Source organism: Scyliorhinus canicula, chromosome 19 (genome assembly GCF_902713615.1).
Source record: "Scyliorhinus canicula chromosome 19, sScyCan1.1, whole genome shotgun sequence".
Lineage (NCBI taxonomy): Eukaryota > Metazoa > Chordata > Chondrichthyes > Carcharhiniformes > Scyliorhinidae > Scyliorhinus > Scyliorhinus canicula.
This window is the reverse complement of record NC_052164.1, coordinates 6,295,353-6,319,893: the sequence shown is the minus strand read 5'-3', so window position 1 is coordinate 6,319,893 and position 24,541 is coordinate 6,295,353. Positions and strand designations below refer to the sequence as shown.

Below are 24,541 nucleotides of genomic sequence, written 5' to 3'. Positions count from 1 at the left end.
CGCCTTCCCTGACTGCATGCTCCCTATCCCTTTGACCACCTCCTCCAACTCAATCGGCGCCCCTAGTCCCTCCACCTGTTCCTCTTCCACCCTCGGGAATCGCAACTTGTCCAGGAAGCGCCCCATTCCACCCTCCTCCACCGGGGGTTCAGACCGGTACAGTTCCCCATAGAAGTCCCTGAAGACCCCATTGACATCCACCCCCCTCCGCACCACCTTCCCAGCTCTATCCATCACTCCCCCAATCTCCCTGGCCGTGTCTCGCTTCCGGAGCTGGTGCGCCAGCATCCTGCTCGCCTTCTCCCTGTGTTCATACACCGCCCCCTGTGCTTTCCTCCACTGGGCTTCCGCCTTTCTGGTCTCAGTAGGTCAAATCTGGCCTGAAGCTACGCCTCTCCCCCAGCAATCCCTCCTCTGGGGCCTCCGCATATCTCCTATCCACCTGCACCATCTCCCCTATCAGTCTTTCCCTTTCCCTCTGCTCCCCCCTCTCCCTATGGGTTCGGATGGAGATCAATTCCCCCCTCATCACCGCCTTCAATGCCTCCCAGACCGTCCCCACCCGAATCTCCCCGTTATCATTGGCCTCGAGGTATCTCTCACTACACCCCCGGACCCTCCCGGCCACCTCCTCATCTGCCAGCAGCCCCACCTCCATGCGCCAGAGCGGATGTTGGTCCCTCTCTTCCCTCAGGACAAAAGAATCAATCCTTGAGTAGGCCTTATGTACGTGGGAGAAAAACGAGTATTCCCTGGCCCTTGGCCTCGCAAACCTCCAAGGGTCCACCCTCCTCCCCCCCCCCCCCCCCCAAAATCTGGTCCATAAATCCCCTCAACACCTTAATCGCCGCCGACCTCCTACCCGTCCGGGACTTGGATCGACCCAATGGGGGGTCCAGTACTGTGTTAAAGTCTCCCCCCATGATCAGGCCCCCCGCCTCCAGGTCCGGAATGCGGCCCAACATACGCCGCATGAACCCCGCATCGTCCCAATTTGGGGCATAAACATTCACCAACACTACCCGCTCCCCCTGCAGCTTGCCACTCATCATCATGTACCCCCCGCCACTGTCAGCCACCACCTTCAACGCCTCAAACGACACCTTCTTCCCCACCAGAATCGCCACCCCCTTACTCTTCTCATCCAGCCCTGAGTGGAATACCTGGCCCTCTCAGCCGGACCTGGTCCACCACTCTCAGGTGTGTCTCCTGGAGCATGGCCACATCCGCCTTCAGGTGCGCAACTACTCGGGCCCTTTTGACCGGCCCATTCAGCCCCCTCACATTCCAGGTTATCAGCCGGATCCGAGGGCTCCCTGCCCCCTTCCACTGCCGATTAGCCATACCCCATCCCTTGCCCACCCCCGGCCAGCGCCCCACGCTCTGCCAGTTTCCCACGGCGGCAACTCCCCCACCCCCAGCACCCCCTGCGTCCTCCAGCTCCTTCCTGACCGTTTCAGCAGCAACCCGGTACCCCTTCCCCCCCCCCCCCCCCCCCCCCCCCCAGGCTAGGACCCCTCCTAACCGCGCGCCCCGCCCCCCCCCCCCCCCTCTACAGCACTCCCGTGAGCCAGCTATCTTCTGCTGACCCCGGCGGCTCCCGCCCTACTTTTGGCTCCTCCCAACGTGGGACTGCCCCTCCTCCATTGTGCCCGTCAACAAGTCCACCCTCCCCCACTCCTGCGCGGGAAAAGAAAACCCGCCCCCTCCCTCTCGCAGCGCGGGAACCCCACAGAAAGCCCGCGCTTTCGCCCTGCTGGGCCCCACCTCCCCCAGGGCCACTCCCATTGTCAGTCCCCCCCACCAGCTCCCCGAACACCCCGTTTACCCCTCAGTCCGAACCCGTCCACCCAACCCCTGCTTGAAGACCCATAAAGAAAATACCCGTACAACATCACCCCACCCACCCTAAGGCCACCCCACATCTTATCCTAAACCCCGCAAATACAAATACAGTATAAATAAATACAGTATTATACAGCATCCCCCATCCGGGGGACCCTCAGTTTGAGTCCAGTTTCTCGGCTTGCACGAAGGCCCACGCCTCCTCCGGGGACTCAAAATAGTGGTGTCGATCCTTATAGGTGACCCACAGACGCGCTGGCTGCAGCATTCCAAACTTCACCTTCCGTCTGTGGAGCACCGCCTTCGTCCGGTTAAACCCGGCCCTCCACCTCGCCACTTCCGCACTCCAGTCCTGGAAGATCCGCACCTCCGTGTTCTCCCATTTGCTGCTCCGCTCCTTCTTGGCCCACCGGAGCACACATTCACGATCCACGAACCGGTGGAACCTCACCAACACCGCCCGCGGCGGCTCGTACGGCTTGGGCCTCCTAGCCAGAATTCTGTGGGCCCCCTCCAACTCCAGGGGCCCCTGGAAGGACCCAGCCCCCATCAGCGAGTTTAGCATCATCACCACATAGGCCGCTAGGTCCGACCCCTCCGTGAGGCCCAGGATCCGTAGATTCTTCCTCCTCGACCGGTTGTCCAGCTCCTCGAACCGCTCCTGCCATCTTTTATGGAGCGCCTCGTGCATCTCCACCTTCCCCACCACGGCCACGACCTCGTCCTCCCTTTCGGAGGCCTGCTGCTGCAGCTCCCGGATCGCAGCCCCCTGGGCTGTCTGGGTCTCCATCAGCTCCCTGTTGGTTACCTTCAGCGACTCCAGCAACTCCACCTTCAGCTCCTGGAAGCAGCGCAGCAGAGTCGGCTGCTGCTCTTGGACCCACTTCTTCAGCTCCTCGAAGCTTTCGCCGGCCGCCATTTTGTTTTTCTGGTCCCGATTTTTTTCTGGGTGTTTTTTCAGTCGATTTTCTCCCTGCCCCGCTCCTGGTCCGGACCATGGGACCACTGGGGTGACTCCTGGTCTCTTCCCCCGTCGGGATTTACCTCCTCAGCTCCGTTGGGGGCCTTTAAAAAAGCCCCGAAGTCCATTAATCGCGGGAGCCGCCGAACGTGCGGCTCAACTGCGCATTGCCGCCACCGCAAATCCTATCTCTAATTTCCCTTGTGCGCCATGGGTTGCTTACCTTTCCCGTTTACTTTTGTGCCAGACCGGAATAAACAATTGTTGCAGTTCCCCCAAGCACTCCTTGAATGTTTCCCATTGCCTATTCATTGTCATCCCCATAAGTAATATTCCTCAATTGATCAAAGCTCACTTGCGCCTCATATCATCGTAGTTGCCTTTATTAAAATTCATGACCCTAATCTCAAAATCAACTACTTCACTCTTTTTATCTTGATGAAAAATTCTATCACATTATGGCCACATCCACAGACTCCACCTCGTCAACTGTAGTATTTACATGCTCGAATTCCAGTAAAGTTGTCAAGCATTATTTCCTTTTCGTACATCCATGCTGACTCTGTACAATTATGCCACTGTTTACCAAGTGCTTTGCTATTAAATCTATCTGAATGGACTCCAGCATTTCCCCACTCCTGATATTAGGCTGACAGGTGTATAAATTCCGTGTGTGTTCTCCACCTCCTTTTTTAAATAGTAGAGTTGCATTAGCTACCATCCGATCCATCGGAACTGTTCCAGAGTCTACATAATCTCCGAAGGTGACTACCAATGCAACCACTATTTCTAGAGTCACTTCCTTAAGTACTCTGGGATGTAAATTATGGGGATTTATCAACCTTCAATCTCATCAATTTCCCCAACACCATTTTTCTACTAATATTGATCTTAAGTTCCTCACTCTCACTAAACCCTGCGTTCACCAACATTTCTGGTATCTGAGTTGTGTCCTCATTTGTGAAGACAGACCAAAGTATGTGTTTAGTTGCTCAGCCATTTCTTTGTTCTCCACTATAAATTCCTCTGTGACTGTAAGACTCTTTGGTTATACCTGGGTGTGCTTATTAGTTCCCTACAGCAGGTATTCAGAAAAATGTTCTATCCCTCAGTCATTTTTAATTGATTGATGAGACTTGTATGCGGCATCCAACTCGAGGGGTGTGCTAATATATTGATAACCCAGCTGTTTCATTGCAGCTTTTAATATTGTATTAATGATTTGATTGCGTTGACGTTAGCAAGAAAACAGTCCATACATTTATTGGGCTTCAACTGATAGACGTATGGTAAATGTATCCAATGTAATACACTACCATCTTTCAAAGAACAAGGGGGAATGAATGCTCGAGACAAGTAAACATATGCACATTAGGATCTCTACATCAATGTGCATGAATCATTCTTCTTGTGCTTTACCTTTTTTTATACTTTAGTTGAACCCAGGAACAGTGGGATTCTGTCGCATTCAGTACAGTCCAACAATGCTCGAGAGCTTACTGCCCAGTATCCGGAACCTTGCACTCCCTCCTGTAGACCGGCTAGGGCTTCAGAATGACTTGTTTTCACTGGTAAGTGGGGAAATATCCAAGTAGAAGATGTTGCTTATGTTGAAAATGTACATGAATCCGAGGTACACCTTGTGAAGCATCACAATTCTAGCGGAAACCCGAATGTATACATTTTTCCCAACTAAAACTGTTTTGTGGTTAAAATTAAAAACATCAACTTCAGGAAAAAGTTGAGCAAATTCAAATTAACGTAAATCATCCATGTGATTCAAGTTCTTTTTGTCATGATATGCAAACATGCAGCTAATGAACACATAGAATAGGACACGACCAGTGAGCAGTCAGGACACTCGGGTGGTGTCTCACTATAAAAGGGATGAGGCACTCGCACCCCGGCTCTTTCCACAGACCAATATCTATAGAGTGAGACAGGGTGTATCCTCAGCATCACACCCAGCACGTGGCTTAGAGCAAGGCTGGTTCAGTTAGACTGAGTTACTACATTTAGATTAGCAGAGAGTCAAACTCATTGAGAACTGTGCTAATAGTTCAATAAAACACATTGAACTCACTTCAAAGTCTGGAGCATCTTTTACTCAAAACTGCATCAAGTGGCAACTTGTGTTATTCCAAATTACACAATACAACATGATACCAGGAGTCTGTTTAATCTAATTAGTTCAACTCGGCAAGATCCGTGACGACCAGCGAATGTATACTGGCACAATTGAAAAGATTTATGCTCCTCACCAGCTCAGGACCTCCGTCAATCTCAGTGCCAACTGGCAGACATTCAAGCAGAAATTTCGGCTTTATGTGGAAGCATCAAACCTCAATGGTGCATCTGATGCACGGAAGATAGCTCTTTTCCTCACCACAGTGGGTGATCACGCCTTGGAAACATTCAACTCCTTTCACTTCGCCGAAGACCAGGACAAGACAAAGTTTCAGACCATCCTGGACAAGTTTGACAGCCACTGTGAGGCAGACACCAACAAAATCTTCGAGCGCTACATATTAAAGCAGCAATTGCAAGGTAAAGACGAATCTTTCACCTCATTTAACTGACCTTCGGCTGCTCGCGCAATCCTGCAACTTCGGTAATATCACTGACTCCATGATCAGAGACCAAATCGTTTTTGGAGTTCACTCTGACCATCTAGAGAGCAATTACTGAAGATCATGCAGATGACCCTGCCAGTTGCGATTGAAACATGCACAGTGCATGAACACACTAAAAATCGCTATTCCCAGTGCAAAATGGCAGAAAATGATACACTAGCCTGCCACGAGCGGAGAGTGTGCAGGCCATCTCCTGGATGCAGCGCCTCAACATGGACGAAAGCGGCCATTTTGCGCTCTCTTCCCAGGGCCCGACGCATGCGCGATGTGAATGGGATAACGAAGTGGCCGAAACCCGCACTGCGCAGGTGCAGACATCTGAGAACCGCACTGCGCATGTGCAACGGCGCACGGAGCGTCAGGACGCTGACTTCATGACATGTTCGAACTGTGGCACTGCCCATTTAAAGAAACACTGCCCATTTAAAGAAACACTGCCCTGCAAGAGGCAGATGCTGTTTAAACTGTGGGAAGCCAGGCCACTATGCAGCCCTGTGCAGATTTGCACCACCATTCAGGAGCCAGCGCCCCAAATTCCGACGACAACGCAACCAGAGTGTGCAACAACGCCTACAGGATTCTGGTCCCGGCAGTGCAACGGATCCAGATGCTGAATGCCTGACCAACGCCGACCGTGTGGGCATTATTACAACATGTGAATATGCCACATAATCCTAGCTGTGGATTCCGAGGATGAATGGCGAGCAGTGATGAAGGTCAACCACTGCCTCATCCAGTTCAAGCTGGACACAGGTGCCTCTGCCAACCTCCTCTCTCAGGCAGCATTAAGAAGCCCCCCCCACGGTCCTTCCAGCTGCCTGCAAGCTCTTGGATTATAACGGGAATGCCATTGCGGCACTGGGATCCTGCCATCTGCACGTATCCAACCGACACACACTCAAGGTTACGCTTTGAAATTGTTAAGCCGGACAGGGCATCCCTACTAGGTGCCACGCCTGCAACCAGCTGAACCTCATTCAAAGGGTTTACACCACAACATCCTCCCATGTGGATCTTCAGGCCGGCATCGACTACATCCTCGCCCAGTATCCAGATGTGTTCAACGGGATGGGCACGCTGCTGTATCAATATCCAAGGTCATCGCCCTTGATGTGTAGGCTACTGGGCACCAGTAGCCTACACATCAAGGGCGATGACGCCCACTGAAACAAGATATGTTGTTCCCATTGGTTGAAGAGATGGTAAAGGAAGAAATATTTATTTCATTATTATCTGAAAAGGAGAGTGTAGAAACAAAAAAAACACAGAAGGGTTTACACCACGACATCCTCCCATGTGGATCTTCAGGCCGGCATCGACGACATCTTCGCAAAAGATCCAGATGTGTTCAACGGGATGGGCATGCTGCCGTAACGATACAAGATTCTGCTACAGCCTGATGCCAAGCCAGTGGTCCACGCACCACCACGAGTCTCTGCTCCACTGAGAGAGCGACTGAAGGCACAGCTCAAGGATCTTCAGCAAAAAAGCATCAGATCCAAGGTCACCGAACCGATTGACTAGGTCAGCTCGGTGGTGTGCGGAAAGAAGCCTTCGGGAGACCTGCGCATCTGCATTGATCCCAAGGAACTCAATAAGAATATCATGCGGAAACACTACCCCATCCCGAAGCGGGAGGAACTCACAAGTGATATGGCACACGCGCGCATCTAAACCAAATTGGATGCGTCGCAGGGATATTGGCAAATCCAGCTGGAAGAGTCCAGCAGAAGGCTCTGCACCTTGAATTCTCCTTTTGGCAGATACTGTTACAATCGCATGCCATTTGGCATCATCTCAGCATCGGAGATATTCCATCGCATCATGCAGCAGATGATGGAAGGCATTGAAGGGGTTTTGTGTACGTGGACGACAACATCACATGGTCCAAGACCCCTCATCATGTGTCCCATCTCCAGAAGGTATTCCGCCGTGTACATGCCAACGGCCTAAAGTTAAACAGGTCCAAATGTTGTTTTGGCACATCGACGCTCAAGTTCCTAGGCGACCAGATCTCACAGCATGGTGTGCACCCGGACACAGACAAAATCAAGGCCATTGAGGCGATGAAGGTCCCCGAGGACAAAAAGGCGGTGCTGTGCTTCTTGGGTATGGCCAATTTTCTGGGCAAGTTCATTCCAAACATGGCCACACACACCACGGCCCTACACAACCTGGTGAAAAAGTCAACCGTCTTTGAGTGGAAGGCGGCACACCAGACAGAGTGGCTGGAGCTGAAAGCCAAGCTCACCACTGCACCAGTCCTGGCATTCTTTGACCCGGACCGGAAGACAAAGACATCCACAGATGCGAGTCAGGATGGCATCAGTGCGGTGTTGCTTCAACGAGATGACACATCATCCTGGGCACCAGTAGCCTACACATCAAGGGCGATGACGCCCACTGAAACCAAATATGCATATATTGAGAAGGAGTGCTTGGGTCTTCTCACCGACATCCTCAAATTTCATGATTATGTCTACGGCATGCCGAGATTCACTGTCGAGACGGATCAATGGCCTCTGGTCCACATCATCCACAAGGACCTGAACGACGTGACGCCTCGGTTGCAGAGAATCCTGCTTAAATTTAGGAGGTATGACTTCAACTTGGTGTACACACCTGGCAAGGAGCTCATCATCGCTTATACATTGTCCTGCTCCGTCACCTCGCCCAGTGAGCCGCTGGAAATCGTCCAGCACATCGAATCGCAGGTGCACCTGTACTCTCCCAGGTAGTTCTCATCCGTGATGAGACAGCCAAAGACCCCCTCTTGCAGCACGTCATCCACAACCTCACCAATGGCTGGCAGAAAGGGCAGTGCCCACAATTTTACAATGTGAAGGATGACCTGACAGTGATTGATGGTATCCTCTTCATGCTGGACAGGACTGTCATTCTGCTCAGTCTCCAGATTGGTGCTGTGCCAGATTCAAGAGGGACTCCTGGGCATCGTGAAGTGCAGACGCAGAGCCTGGCAAGCTGTTTACTGGCCCGGCATCAGCCAGGACATCATAAATATGGTCCTGAACTGTGCTACCTGTCAGCGGTTCCAGCCAGCGCAGAGCAAGGAGACGCTCCAACAGCATGACATTGTGACATCTCCGTGGTCCAAGGTTGGCATCGACCTCTTTCATGCGAATGGTCGTGACTACATATTGATCATCGACTATTTCTCAAATTATCCTGAAGTGCTGAAGCTCCCGGACTTCACCTCTCGAACAGTCATCAAAGCCTGTAAGGAGACGTTCTCAAGGCATGGCATCCCAATCGCTGTCATGAGCGACAATGGCCGTGCTTTAGCAGTCAAGAATGGTCCACGTTTCCCAGGTCATACAATTTTCAGCATGTCATCTCCAGTCCACACTATCCGCAGTCCAATGGAAAAGTCGAGAAAGGGGTGCATATTTTGAAACAACTCATTTGCAAGGCCGCGGACTGCTTCCGACATATGCCTTGCACTGCTCGGGTACAGGGCGACTCCATTGTCCACTGGCATGTCACCGGCTCAACTCCTGATGAAAAGGGACCTGTGGACGATGCTTCCAGCCATACACCTGCCCAACCTGGATCACCTCCCGGTGCTGCAGAAGATGCAGCAGCTCAGAGACCGTAAAAAGCAGAGCTATGATGCCCATGCCACCGATCTGGCCGTGCTATCCCTGGCTGACACTGTCAGGATCAAGAAACCGGATGGTGGGTGATCTGCCCCGGCTGTCGTTGTTCGACAGGCCGCGCCCCGCTCTTGTTGTACTTATGGCTGATGGCTCCATCGTGCAAAGGAATCGACGGGCACTGCGCAAAGTTGCCTATGTTGAATTGCCATCTCCTGATACCTCGCACCACAAGGTCACCAGTTAGGCTTCCATCCCACCTGTGCGGGTGCCGTTTTCCCATCCGCCAGCTCTCCAACGGTCAACAAGGATCAGACGCAAGCCTCAGAGACTGGACTTGTGAATGTTTGTTTTGTTTGCTCTGTTCTATTCTCCGTCAGTCACGTTAGACTGACTCATTCACATACACCAACAAAACAGAAAAAAAGGGTGAGGTGTCATAATATGCAAGCATGCAGCTTATGAACACATAGAATAGGAGATGACCAATAAGCAGTCAGGACACTCAGGGGTGGTATCTCACTATAAAAGATGTGAGGCATTGACACCCCGGTTCTTTCCAGACCAACATCTACAGAGTGAGACAGGGTGTATCCTCAGCATCACACCCCAGCACGTGGCTTAGAGCAAGGCTGGTTCAGTTAGACTGAGTTACTACATTTAGATTAGCAGAGTCAAACTCATTGGGAACTGTGCTAATAGTTCAATAAAACACATTGAACGCACTTCAAAGTCTGGAGCATCTTTTACTCAAAACTGCATCAAGTGGCAGCTTGTGTTATTCCAAATTACAGAACACAACACTTATCCTATGAAGAATAGAGGCTGGGAGTGAGCCACAAGTTCGTGTAATGAATTATGAGTAAATTGATGTAATTTATAATTAGTCTGAATTGGACTGAATTGTTTGCTTCAGGTTACTCCACCATGTTAATTTGAGTCTGCATGGCTTTCTGTGGGTTACGTTGTTCAGGTTCAACTGTGGTGTTAATCATGATTGGCATCTCTGGGGGTTGGATTTTTCCATGGAAATTGAAGATGCACCATGTACAGCGGATTGCAGGTCCCTGGTGTGGCAGTTTGCCAGTAGTGGCAAGTTGACAGGCCACTGCCCAATTAGGTGTCCGACAATCAGCCTCAGCAATGCCACTAAAGCGGTGGCCACTCCAGGCCTAGGATGAAGAAAGATGAGTGAGCGTCTTTGATGACCCAATGATCAAGGTTTTTGGTGGTGGGCCCTCTGTGGGTTATGTTGCCTCCGTCAAGGACACCACTGTTATTATGCCATGGCGACAGCAGGACATCTGGCTCCCCTCTTCATGCCTTTTCCCACTATAATACCTACTCTCATCAACAGGTTGGGAAACTTTCAGCCCCATGCCATTGTTGAATAATAACATCTGCAGTGTAAGATTAATGATTGTAACTAGTACTGTGAGTTTAGAAGGTACTACGAAATTTCACCTATAGTTCAAATTTATCAAAACTAAAATGACAGAATAAGGGTCTGCATTAGCCACAACCTGCTGCTATATTTCTGCATTTCAAAAGTATAATTTGATCAAGGTTTTTGGGCTACATGTTGCACATTGAATTGAAAAATGAAAATCGCTTATTGTCACGAGTAGGCTTCAATGAAGTTACTGTGAAAAGCCACTAGTCGCCACATTCCGGCGCCTGTTCGGGGAGGCTGGTACGGGGATTGCATTTTTGCAGTATATTAACTGAGGTCACTAATCAACGCATTGGCTCTGCAGAAACACATGTTGTTTCTTGAAAGTGCTTTAGAAGTTGCAGGTGTTGCAAAATTAGTTTTTGCCTATCTCTCGTGAGAACACCGAAAAAGTCTGCGCGAAGTTGTGTACTTTTTGTAAAGTTGAATTCTGGAATTTCCCTCTCCAAATCCTTCCATCTCCCTTTTAGATGTGCCTTCCGTATTTTCTAGGTTCACTGTTGGTTGTACTCCCAGAAGCAGTCCACAAATTTTACATTTAGAGATGTAACATTCTGTCCTAATATCTAATTTTAACATAGCGTAACGTAGGGTGCAATAATACATCTTCCTTGTGACCTAGACTCTGTTGGCTTTCACACCTGCACATGTGCATCTCTTTAATCTTCCAGTCAATGAATGGATTAATAACCGATGAATGAAGCAAAGCCACACATGAATCATTAAGCTGCATCAGTTTACAATAATAATGTATAGATTAAACGTTGTCTTTGAATCTCACCTTGTTTAACTTTACTTCATCTTTCACACATAAACATAATCAATTGTGCCAATCTACCTCATGTCTGGACTAGCTAGACTTTCATCTTCTAGTTTGCTTTTGTCCACACTGGCGTAAGGTGGCCAGGCTGTGCTCTTCCCTCAGACTTAATTAGCTTGACTGCACAACTCTTAGCCATATTTGAGAACTAAACATTATCCACTTGTATACTTGATTCAATTTAAACACTTCAATATAATTGATTCACAAACCCTCTCTGGAGAAATAGCCCAAAAATATCAAAATACAACTCACTGCTTAATCCTACTTTGGCAGTGCTTTTTGATCACCTTTTGTCATGTCTTCTATGCACTGTTATCCATTTTCTCTTTGCCCCCTGAGTGGAGTGAGATTTTTCAAAGTTTAAAGTGTTATATAAATAAAAATTACACCCAAGTTATACTTTTCAAGGAGACTGAAAGCAGTCTTTCTCTACATTTGGCACAACTGTATTATGCATGAACAGAGGTGTCCTTGATCAAGTGGATAAGTGTTTAAATCTTCAGACTGACATCCATCACAACAATGAGGCCTTCGTGCACCTTGCCCCACTGCCTGCTGGCTAGGTGAATCTGTCTGCTTTGCATTCCTGTTACATGAGTGTGAAACTGCTCTCCAGTTTAAAATGGAGAGGTATGTTGCTATTCCAAGACTTTGGCTTTTGAATCATATGATTATTTAACTTATGCAAAAGATGCTTTAAATTACTCTCTTGTGACGAGCATACTGATCAGCTGTTTGTGAGATAATTGGGAAGTTAACCAAGTAGCAATTCTGCCTGCTGGCACACCTCCAAATCAATGTCGCAGTGTTTGCAATCTGAGTGTGAAGCAAATGCATGTAATGAGTACTCCGCATTCGGCTGCAATGCAAAGGCATCAGATAAAATGCTAATGGTAGCCCTGACGATGACGCATGTCGGCTGTCTGCTCTGCCGCAGAATGTGTCCTTACAATTCTGAGGTCCCCATCATAAATGCTGCAGCTCAGTCACCCTGGTCCGCGTTGTATGTCTCTGAGCGGTATTGGAGCACAAGGGAAAGGAGTTGTAAGTCGGTATTGCAAGAAAAGCTCGGAGAAGAGGATGAAATTTATATTTACAGAAAACTTTGAATTGCTATTCCAAGGAAATTCTCCAATCATCTGCATCTGAAGCAGCAATATATATATAAAATTTTGATTTTGTAATTGGAATTTAGAATAATCAATTTGAAATAGTTAACTGGACACACTTAGCAGCTGTTTTTATATTTATCCTAGATCATTCTTCTGCTTTGCTCCCCATTTTATGAATGCGATCAGCTGTTGGGCTCCGTTGCTTCATAGAGCTTTTTAAAAAATGTATTCATTAATTTCATACAATTTTCAAAGTATGTGCGATGACTATATGTGCTATGTTACATTCCGTGACATGGCCTGCTCCTACAAAATCTTTTCTATATACAATTGATTCGGACGAAAAAGGAACAGCATTTTTTCTTTTACCTTTCATGGGATGTAGGTGTCGCTGACGATGCCAGCATTTATTATCCATCCCTAATTGTCCTTGAGAAAGTAGTGGTGAGTGCATTGCCTTGAACTGCTGCAGTCCATCTGGTACAGTGCTGTTAGGGAGGGATTTCCAGGATTTTGATCAAGTAACAGTGAAGGAGCAGTGATATAGTTCAGAATATCTGGTAGAAGTCAGAATGATATGTGGCTAGGAGGGGAACTTGCAGTCCATGCAGCTGTTGCCTTGTTCTTCTAGGTATAGAAGTTGTGGGTTTGGAAAGTTCTGTTAAAGGAGATTTGGCAGTTGCTTCCACTGGATGTTGCTGGTGGATGGGTCCCAGTCAAGTGGGCTGATTTGTCCTGGATGATGTTGAGCATCCATTCAAGCAAGTGGAGTGTAGTCCATCACACTCGTGACTTGTGCCTTGTAGATGGTGGACAGGCTTTGTGGAGTCGGGAGGTGAGTTACTTGTTGCCGGATTCTCAAGCTCTGACCTACTCTTGTAGCCATAGTATTTATATGGCTGGGTCATATAAAGTTCAGTTTCTGATCATGGTGACCCAGGATGTTGATAGTGAAGGATTGAGCGATTTAATGTCATTGAATGTCAAGAGGGTGATGATTTGATTTCCTCTTGTTGAAGATTATCATTACCTGGCACTTATATGGTGTAAATGTTACGTGTCAGTTACAAGCTTAAGCCTGAATGTTGTCCAGGTCCTGATGCATATTCAAAAGGACAGTTTCACTATCTGAGGATTTGTGAATGGTGTGGAACATTTTTAAAATATTTTTATTCAACTATTTTAATTTCAGACACACAATACAAAAACAACACAACCAATCAGAACATAAGCCCCCCAATCCCACCCCACCCCCCAAAAGACGCTGGTGCCACCCCTCCAAAAATGCCTACCCCCACCCCACCCTTTTTAGCAACTAACTGTGACCAGCTCTTTGAAATACACAATGAACGGCTGCCATCTGCGGTAAAACCCCTCAATTGCTTCCCTCACAGTGTACTTACTAGACTTTCTCGAGGTATACAAACGCCATCAGATCTCCCAGCCTCTGAGGCACTGGGTGGAGAAGCTGACCTCTACCCCATCGGCACTCGCCGCCAGGTAATCAGCAAGGCGAAGGCCAGGACATCGGCCACCCCATCCGGCAAGTCTGGCCCTCCCCCAAATATGGCCACCAAGGGACAGGGCTCCAGCTCAATTTTCAGAATCGCTGACATGGTGTCAAAGAAGGAGACCGAGAAACCCACAAGCTTGTGACAGGACCAGAACATATGCACATGGTTGGCAGAACCCCCTGCACAGTGTTCGCACATGTCCTCCAACCCTGCAAAGAACTGACTCATCTGGGACTTATTCAGGGGAGCACTGTACACCACTTAAAGTTGTATTAAGCCAAGCCTTGCACGCGAATTATGGAGTTTACCAACTCCTCCCACTTGGCATCCGATACTGCGTCCTCTGATGTAATCCGGCCATAAATACCAGAAATGCTCCCTTTCTCTGACCCTTCAAGTGACAGAACCCGTGCCACAGAGAATGTCGGGAAGATCTGTGTTACAAAAATTGCAACTTTATAAATATCTGAACAAGTCAGATCGCGAGAGCCCAAACCTCTCCACCAGTTCCTCTAAACTGGCAAACCTCCCCTCCCACATCCCAAACATGGCATCTAACCTCACAGACTCAAAACATATGATTTGCACAAATCGGAGCCAGCTTCGATACATCTCCCAATTTAAAATGCTGCCAAAATTGTTTCCATATCTTCAAAGTGGAGACCAACACTGGTTTGCCGAATATTTCGCCGGTGAGAACTGGAGCGAGGCTGTCGCTAATACCCTCAACCCAGACCCTATTCACAATTATGATTCCATCTGCACCCACATGGCTTTTGGATGACGACACCAATCCAACACCATCTCAGCATTCGCCGCCCAATAACAGTACATCAGGCTCGGCAACGCCAAGCCCCCTGACTGTGTCCCTCTCAAGCACTGTCCTTTGAATCCTCGCAGTCCAGCCCATCTATATAAAGGACCTGATCAATTTTTCGACTCCCCCAAAAACAACTGTACCCGAGACACAAACTTGGGCCCTAATGCCGAACTGTTCCAATACCACAAACAAATACCCCTATTATACACTTCGAATGCCTTCTCGGCATCGAACGCAACAATTACCTGTGGTTCCGGCCCCTCAGGTGGAGACAGCACCACATTTACCAGTGCCACACATTAGACAGCAATTGCCGGCCTTTAAGCAAACCCATCTGATCCTCCCCAATAACAAGAGGGAGACAGTACTCCAACCTCAGTGCTAACACATTGGCCAATATTTACGTTCAATAAAGAAAGTACGTAATTTCTGTCTGTACAAAATAAGAAGATGGTGACGATGGCCCAGTTGAAAATGTGGATGTTGAGCAACTGAGCAGTACATAAATGAAGAAAAAGCACTCCAGGTAGAGAAGTCACCAGTCCCGGGTGGAATGCACCTAGATTTCTGAAAGATGTAAAGTATTGTGGAACCGTTGACAGAAATTTTCCAGGCCTTTCTGAACACAGGATTAGTCCGGTGGACTGGAGGATTGCAAATGTGACGCCATTGTTTAAGAAAGGGGCAAAGGATAACCCAGGAAACTACAGACCTGTCAGCTTGACATTAATAGTGGGAAAACTGATGGGGGCCATAATACGGGATGAGATAAATATACACTCTGAGAAAAACAAGTTAATGCAAAACAGTCAACATGGCTTTGTTAAGGGCAGGTCATGTCTGACAAATTTAATTCCGTTATTTGACGAGGTGATACAGGGAATAGATAAAGGTAGTGCCATGAATTTTGTATATTTCGACTTTCAGAAAGCATTTGATATGGCCACATGGCAAAGTTAGTTAGCAAATTAAAAATGTTTGGGATTGATGGGTTCTTGGCAGCATGGATTAGAAGTTAGCGAAGAGATAGGAAATAGAGTGTAGGTAGAAATACGCATTTCTCAAACTGGAGACGAGTTGAAAGTGCTGTTCCCCAGTGTTGGGACCCTTGCTTTTTCTGATTTATATAAATAATTTAGAAGTGGGTGTTGAGGGCAAAATCTCTAAATTTGCAGATGATACTAAGCTAGAAGAATAATGAATTGTGAGGATGCGCTGACCGACTTCAGAGGGACATTGACAAGTTGGCCGAATGGACAGACACCTGACATGGGGAGACAATATCGGCTCAATGGTACAACTTTGAGGGAGTTCAGGAGCAGAGAGACCTCAGGGTTCAAGTGCATAAGTCTCTGAAGGTGGCCAGGCAAGTTGAAACAGTTAAAGAAGGCTTATAGCATCCTTGGGTTTATAAATAGAGGCATAGTGTAATAATAATAATCGCTTATTGTCACAGGTAGGCTTCAATGAAGTTACTGTGAAAAGGCCCTAGTCGCCACATTCCGGCACCTGTTCGGGGAGGCCGGTACGGGAATTGAACTCGCGCTGCTGGCCTTGTTCTGCATTACAAGCCAGCTGTTTAGCCCACTGTGCTAAACCAGCCCCATGATCTTTAAATACAAGCAAGGAAGTGATGCTACACCTCCACAAGCCATTGGTCAAACCACATTTTGAGTATTGTGTTCAGTTCTGGGCACCTTACTTAAGAAAGGTCTGGAGAGAGTGCAGAGGGGATTTACTAGAATGACACTAGGAATGAGGAACTTTAGATACATGGAAAGATTGGAGAAATTGGGCTTGTTCTCCTTGGAGCAGACGATAAAGAGGTGACCTTATTGAGGTGTTCAAAGTTATGAACAATTTTGATAGGGGAAAGAAAGATATTGAATTTCCACTCATTGGTATGTCACTGACGAGGGATCACAATTTCAAGATGGTCAGCAAGAGATCTAAGAGTGTGATGAGGAGAAACTTCTTTGCTCAGAGAATTGTTGGGGTTTGAAATGTGTTGTTTGGGAGAGTGGTGGAGGTGGATTCCATGGGAGGTTTCAAAAGAGCTGGGTATATATTTGAAAGTGGTGAATTTAGAGGGCGACAGTTGGGGCTGGAGAATGGGACTAGCTAGGTAGCTCTTTTGGGAGCTGATACGGACACGATGGGTCAAATGGCCTCCTTCTGTGCTGTAAACAACAAAATGAGGCGGTCTTGCCGTACATGCTCAGTGAGGCCGTGAAGGTGGTTCTTAGGAGGAGATCATCTCTAATAAGGTGCATAGGGATAAATCTGGGATGGTGGAGAGGCAGAAGCTGGTGGATTCCATTCTCGAGGTGGACTGCCAGTTCTCGATCACCCCGACACCAGAGATATTGGCAGAAAGAAAGAAGTTGCAAATGGATTTTTAGTTGTTGTCAACAGGTAGCACAGTAAGCTAGCTAGCTGCGACGCTCGAGGGGAACTTTTTAGGAGTATGGGGAGAAGATCAGTTGTCTGTTGGCTCACCAGCTGAGACGACAGGCTGCTTCCCAGGAGATAATGCTGGTTAGGGACTTGCATGGCAGGCTGGTTTCTGCTCCAGAGAAGGTTAATGAGGTGTTTGAGGCTTTCTACAGTGGGTTGTATGAGTCAGAGCCCCCAGAGGAGAGTTTGTCCATGAATCAATTTTTGGACGATTGACCTTTCCAGAGGCGGCACAGGAGAGTAGGCAGGAGTTTGAGATAGGGCCGGAAGAGATCATGAGCTGTATTCAGTTAATGGAGGCGGGCAAAGTGTCCGGATGGGTTCTCGTTGAATTTTACAAAAAGGAGACTTCCGGTGGCAGCCATAGTGTGAGTGGTCGCACATTTGGTGGCTCACGCTCGTGGTGGACCTTTTGAACCTTTTCCCCGACTAACGTCGGAGCTGAGTGATTGTAAAAGGTGCAAGAGGGGTGGAAGAAGAGATTATCCCACCGGTATATGGATTTGTGGACCAGAAGTGGCCGTAAAAGGAGGGAACAATTGTTGAAAGCTGGTGTGGAGCCTGCGACACAGGAAGATGGTGGATGGTAAGGGTCCGAGCTACCTGCCCAGTGGTTGACGGATCAGCTAGTGAGCTTCCTCCACGAGAAATTTGCCCAGCAGAGGAAGGAGAACTTGGAGGACATGGCGAGTAGTGGTGGATCTGATAAAGACGGGGATCGACTACATGGAGATGAGGTTAGAGGCCCAGGGCCAGATGATCCAGAAGGTGGAGGAGCACGAGGAGCAGCTTGCCTCGATGGTTGCGGAGATGGGGTTGATGCAAGATCAACAAAGGAGGCTGCAGGAGAAGGTGAAGGATCTGGAGAATAGATGGCGCAGGTAGAAAGGTACGATATTCGGCCCGCCGGAGGGCAGTGAGGGAGCGGATGCCAGCACATATGTGGCGCGGATGGTGGAGAACCTGCTGGGTGAAGGGGCATTTGCTCGGCCCCTGGAGGTTGACGAGGCGCACAGGGTGCTAATGAGGAAGCAGCAAGGGAACGAACCGCTGAGGGCAATGGTGGTGCGACTGCACCGGTTCCTGGATAAGGAACGGATTTTGAGGTAGACGAGGAGCTGTACGTGGGAAGGCAGCAAGCTGCATGTCTATCAGGACCCAGGTGCAGAGCTGGCAAATAGGAGGGCGAGCTTCAGGAAGGTAAAGACAACCGTCTTTAAGAAGGGGGTGACGTCGGCATGTTATGCCCAGCACGTTTGTGGGTAACATATGAAGGCCGGGAACTCTATTTTGGGTCGCCAGAGGTGGTGATGGAACCTGTTAGCGACAATGGACTGGCAGGAGAAGGACATTGAACTCTGGAGAAATATTCCTATCTTGGTTTTCTTCTGGTTTGCATGAACCACTTTTTCACTATTTTGGGCCGTTGCTCTCTTTTGGGTTTGTTTTGTTCTTGATGGGAGGATGGTGGGTTCCTCTTTGTTTGATGGGAATTGTAAAGTTTGCACTGGGAGGTTGGTTGAGCGTGGGGGAGGTGAATCAGTGGGGAGTAGGATGCTAGGCATTATGGGCAGGGATACCAGGCTAGCTGGGCAGGCTAGCTCATGGAGGGGGGTAAGCAGGTGGCAAGTGTGTTGATGGGGGTGGGGATTGTTATTTTGTTATTGGGTGGGGGGGGGGGAGGGGGTAGAAGACTGCTGACGGGGGAGGGATTGTTGAAGGGTGACTTGGTGAAGGTCGATGATGGTGGGAGCCAGAGGGTGGGCCTGAGGAGGTTCAGGACGCGGACTGGAGGCTGGCCCCGGAACAGTTATGGTTGATCAGGGGGGAGGGGGTGCCCCCGACCAGGCTGATCACATGGAATATGAGAGGTTTGAATGGGTCAGTCAAGGGGGCCCATGTGATCGCACATTTGAACAGCTCAAAGATGGACGTGGCAATGATGCAGGAGGAAGGGGTGGGTAGGGCAGGTATTCCATTCAGGATTGGACCCAAAACAAAGTGGGTGGCGATTCTGATTAGCAAGCGGGTGAGGTTTGGTGGGAAGTGTAGCGGTGGACTCTACTGGGACTGGGAGAGTGTCGGTGGCTGCGAAGGAACTGAAGGGGTTTATGGAACAGGTTGAGGGGGTGGGGGAGTGGATCCATGGAGGTTTGGGTGACCAAGAGCGAAAGAGTACTCATTTTTTTCCCATGTACACAGTGTATTCCCAAATTGACTTTTTGTTATGGATAGAACGTTGTTGGTGGGCTTTTAGCGGAGGAAGAGGTGTGAATGTGGGTGAGGCAGGCCATTCGGAGGTATGTGGAGATAAACGAAAGGGGGGAGGTTTCGGCAGCTACCATATGGGAGGCGTTGAAGGCAGTGGTGAGAGGGGAGTTTATTTTGATACAGGCACACAGGGAGAAGGTGGAGTGGGTGGAGATGGATGGGTTAGTGAGGGAGATTCTCCAAGAAGGTGGGAGGTGCTTGGAGGCCCTTGATGCGGAGTTGTTGAAGGAGCGACAGAAGCTGCAGATGGAGTTTGGGTTGCTAACTACAGGGAAGGCAGTGGGGCAGTTGATAAAGGCAAAAGGGGCAATATATGAATATTGGGAGAAGGCTAGCAGGATGCTAGCACACCAACTAAGGAAACTGGAAGCGGCGAGGGAGATTGAGAAAGTGAAGGACAGAGGGGGGAAACATGATCTTGGACCCGGTGGGGGTGAACGGGGTGTTTAGGGACTTTTACAGCAGGTTATATGAGCTGGAACCCCCAGCCAGGGTGGAGGGCGTGAGGCGTTTTTTGAGGGATTGGAGTTTCCGAGGGTGGAAGAAGAGCTGGTGGAGGGCCTTGGGGCCCCAATTGGGCTGGTTGAAGTGGTGGAGGGGCTGAAGGTGATGCAGTCGTTCAAGGCCCCGGGCCGGACGGGTACCCAGTGGAGTTCTATAAAAAGTTTTCAGGAATGCTGGGGCCCTGCTGGTAAGGACGTTTAATGAGGCTAGGGAGCGAGGGGTGCTCCCCCCGAAGATGTCACAGGCCTCGATCTCTCTCATCCTGAAGAGGGATAAGGACCCAGAATAATGCGGGTCGTACAGGCCAATCGCCCCTCTACATGTAGGTGCCAAGCTACTGGCCAAGATCTTGGCCTCGTGAATAGAGGATTGTGTCCAGGGTGATAGGAGAGGACCAGATGGAGTTTGTGAAGGGGAAGCATTTAGCGGCGAACATTAGAAGGCTGCTAGATGTGATTATGATGCCCTCCGAGGGAAGGGAGTTGGAGATGGTGGTCGCCATGGATGCAGAGAAGGCCTTTGATTGGGTGGAGTGCGAGTATTTGTGGGAGGTCCTGGGGCAGTTTGGGTTTGGGCAGGGCTTTTTGGACTGGGTCTGGTTACTGTACCAGGCACCGGTCGCGAGCGTGTGGACGGAGTGAGCTCAGATTATTTTAGGCTGCACCGGGAGACAGGGCAGGGTTGCCCGCTCTCCCCACTGTTGTTTGCCTTGCCATAGAGCCATTAGCAATGGCGTTGAGAGCGGCAAAGGACTGGCAGGGGACAGTACGGGGTGGTGGTGGAGCACAGGGTATCGCAATATGCGGACGACCTACTTTTGTATATTTCTGACCACTGAGGGGGATTGGAGAGATTATAGGGATCCTAGGGGAATTCGGACTGTTTCTGGGGTACAAATTGAATATGGGCAAGAGCGAGGTCTTTGCGATTCAGGCGAGGGGACAAGAGAGGGGATTGGGGGGGGTGCCGTTCAAGGTGGTGGGAGAGAGCTTTCGGCATTTGAGTATCCAGGTGAAGCAGGGGTGGGAACAGCTGCACAAGCTGAATCTGGCTCGGTTGGTGGAGCAGATGAAGGGGGACTTCAGAAGGTGAGATATGCTCCCGTTGTCATTGGCGGGGAGGGTGGGATATGTTCCCATTGTTACTGGCGGGGAGGGTGCCGACAGTTTGTACTTCAGTGCCTGCCTGTTTTTATCCCCAAGGCTTTCTTTAAGAGGGTGAATGCAGGATTTCTCGGTTTGTGTGGGCGGGTAAGAATCTGCGGGTAAAGAAGGCGCTGCTGGAGGGGAGTCGTGGGGGGTGGCATAGGGTCGGGTCTAAGGGCCCTGATTACTGCACCACTCGTTTTCCTCTGCTAGATTCTCTTTGAGCCTGGTGATGATAGCTACTTTGAAGATTTTGACTCAGTTTAGGCAGCATTTTAAATTTGGCTCCATGTCACTGCTGGCTCTGATTTGCAGGAACCGTAGGTTTGTGCTGTCTGGCTTAGATTCATCGTTCAGGACATGGGAGAAGAAGGGTTAAAGAGGTTTCGGGACATTTTTCTGAAGGGTAGGTTCGCCTGCTTAGACAAGTTGCTGAGAAGTTCCTGAGAGGGAAAGTACTCTGGTACTTTCAGGTGCATGATTTTTTTATGCAAGGAGCTTCCTTCATTTCCCCTGGTACCGTCGTCTTTGCTTATGGGCAGGGTCCCTTCCTTGTCTGATTTAAGGGAGGGTACGATTTCTGATGTCTAAGGGCACCTGTTGGCGACGGAGCAGGTATCGTTGAGAAAGTAAGAGAAAGTGGGAGGGTGAGCTGGGTTTAGTCTTTAAGGGGGGAGGGGGTGTGGACTGAGGCAGGGTCAACTTCACCAACTCATGTGTGAGATTAAACCTGATCCAGTTCAAGGTGGTGCACAGGGCGCACCTGACTCGAGCATGTATGAGTGGGTTCTTCTCGGGGTGGAGGATAGGTGTGAGCGGTGCTTAGAGAGCCAGCAAATCACACGCACATGGTTTGGTCTTGGCCCAAGTTTTAGTTTCTGGGTCCACTTCTTTGATACAGTGTCAGGAAGTTTGAGTGTTCAACTGGAGCCGTGCCCTGTGGTGACTAACTTTGGAGTATCAGACTCACTGGTGCTGCAAATGGGGATGAGGGCAGATGTCCTACCCTTCAACTCACTAATAGCACAGAGGCGGGTTCTGCTTGGGTGGAAGTCCCCGGTGCCACCTAAGGCCTCGGCTTGGTTGGGGGACCTGGTGGAATTTTGCACCTTGAGGGGTCAAGTATACCATGAAGGGGGGGGGGGGGGGGGGGTCGGTGAAAGGGTCTATTCGAGGTGGCAGCCCTTTATCTTCTTATTCAGGGAACTGATTACTGTCAGCTGTTGGGGTGCAGATTTTGTCTTTTTATTTTTATTATAGTTCTAGTTTCTATATGGGGGGGGTGAGCGGATGGGGAGAAGGGTATTTAGTGAATGTACTTTTGGTATAGTATGGGGTTGGGATTTGCTGTATTGTGTTCTTGTTCACTACATCCCTGCGCATTCTTTAGAACTGCAATGCAAGTGTTGCACTGATGTTGTAGCACAATAGGGAGAAATTTAATTAGCTTGAAGTTAGTCTTTCAGAATAGAATGTGGAATATTTGGGCATATAGTATGACAGGAGGGCATGCACAAATGATGGACCAAATACAAATCCCTATCAAACTTGTACATCTGAGGAAATTGTACATGTGATCATTGCTAAAGGACACATTGAGTCTCATCTGTAAGTGAATGGGTTTGGAGTGAGTTAAAATCTTGCCCGTTGTGTTAAAAAAGTTCTTGATGTTCTGTAGATATAAGTTTTTTTTCAATGGGTTTCTGGGAAGGTTGACCATTCAACCAGATACATTAGCCAATAATATCCTGCGTTACAATAAATTGATTGTCAGCGACCAGCTGATCAGATTTTTGGCTTAAATGAATGATCTGATGTAGTGTTCTTTTTTGTGTGCTTTTTTGCAGGCTCGAGCTGGCATTATCGGCACTGTGGAAATTTTGAAAGTCATGGAGGCTTTTGTGAATGAGCCAAATTATACAGTGTGGAGTGATTTAAGCTGCAATCTGGGGATACTTTCTACCTTATTGTCCCACACAGATTTTCATGAAGAAATGCAAGACTTCATTGTTGACCTGTTCTTGCATATTGGGCAGAAACTTGGCTGGGACCCAAAACATAACGAAGGTTTGCTTTTAAACTTTATTGATTGAAAAGTGATCTCCACTAAAGTAATCATCCCCCTTTGTGGTTGTTATTAATCCTGTTTAAACTGAATCTACATTAAAAAAACGTGGAGTACATCTTCAATTTACAGCCTGGAGTCACTTTCACACCTCCAGTGAATGCCTGGCATGGAGACCCATGCAATACCAAGTTCCTTCCCCTATTCATTAGGGTTGAGTCATTAGAGAAGCAGGGGGAAAAATGGACTTTCATATCTGTCTTGAGTATTGTCTCCAATCAGATCTGAATTGATTATGTGAAAAGTCTGAATGTACACGGGGTTAGGAAAATAGAAACATCACTAATTGTATGATTATGTACCTTATAATGTAGGGCAATAATATCAGTGTCTAATAATTTTCAAGTTAAGAACTGATTCTGGAGTACATCAATCGAAGATCAGGATCTTGGCTTATGTTGATGTTATAGCTGCTGATAATACGGTCTCCAAATTAAGGGGTCTGGTTGAAGTAGGTGGACAAATATGAATGAGAAGGAGGAGGAAATGTTGGCAAAGCTGGTTTTGCTGTAAAACAGGTGCGGCATCTTGTGTTCAACTAGCAGAGAGATTATCCCTACAATCGCAAAAAAATTTACCCCTCACTGAAAGTAAATTTAGTAAAGAAACATTGAGGCAGTGAAGATGTTTATTTTATCCTCTAACGATGAGCCTCATTTCACTTAATAACAGAGTGACATTAAAAGTGCACATGGAGACGCCTGCTGCCTTCATGACCTTGTGCTGTTAAAGAATATCATATGGATTGCATCAAATCGGATCGAGGATTTTCACAGTAACTTCATTGTAGTGTTAATGTAAGCCTACTTGTGACAATAAAGATTATAAAAAAAGGATGGTTGTGAAGCATTGGAGGATGTTCACTTACAGAATCGAATCATCAAATGGTGACAGCACAGAAGGAGACCATTAGGCCTGTTCTGTTTGTGCCAGTTCACTACAAGAATAACTCACCACCTCCCATTTGTTTGCCTTTTCCCTATAACACAGAAGTTTATTTCAATTACATGATCTGTGCTTTTCTGACAAGGATGATAGATATAATAATAATCGCTTATTGTCACAAGTAGGCTTCAATGAAGTTACTGTGACAAGCTCCTCGTCGACACATTCCGGCGCCTCTTCAGGGAGGCCGGTACAGGTATTGAACCCGCGCTGCTGGCCTTGTTCTGCGTTACAAGCCAGTTGTTTAGCCCACTGTGTTAAACCAGCCTCAGATATACAGGTCATCGTATGATAGTTTTACGACTACTAAATCTTAGCA

The 24,541-nt window shown here is 48.4% G+C and overlaps 1 protein-coding gene across 3 annotated transcripts in view; it reads left to right on the top strand.

Annotated features, from left to right (window-relative positions):
- The window catches only part of npepps (aminopeptidase puromycin sensitive), a 328,961-nt gene that overhangs the window by 248,676 nt on the left and 55,744 nt on the right, over nucleotides 1–24,541 (top strand). For all 3 annotated transcript variants that reach the window (XR_005458182.1, XM_038779185.1, XM_038779184.1), the window contains 2 exons: nucleotides 4,243–4,377; nucleotides 23,000–23,219. Coding sequence is in view for 2 of the 3 variants with exons in the window: in XM_038779185.1 (XP_038635113.1) it covers nucleotides 4,243–4,377; nucleotides 23,000–23,219 (355 nt within the window). In the remaining variant the exon portion in view is untranslated. The remainder of the gene's footprint in view (nucleotides 1–4,242; nucleotides 4,378–22,999; nucleotides 23,220–24,541) is intronic.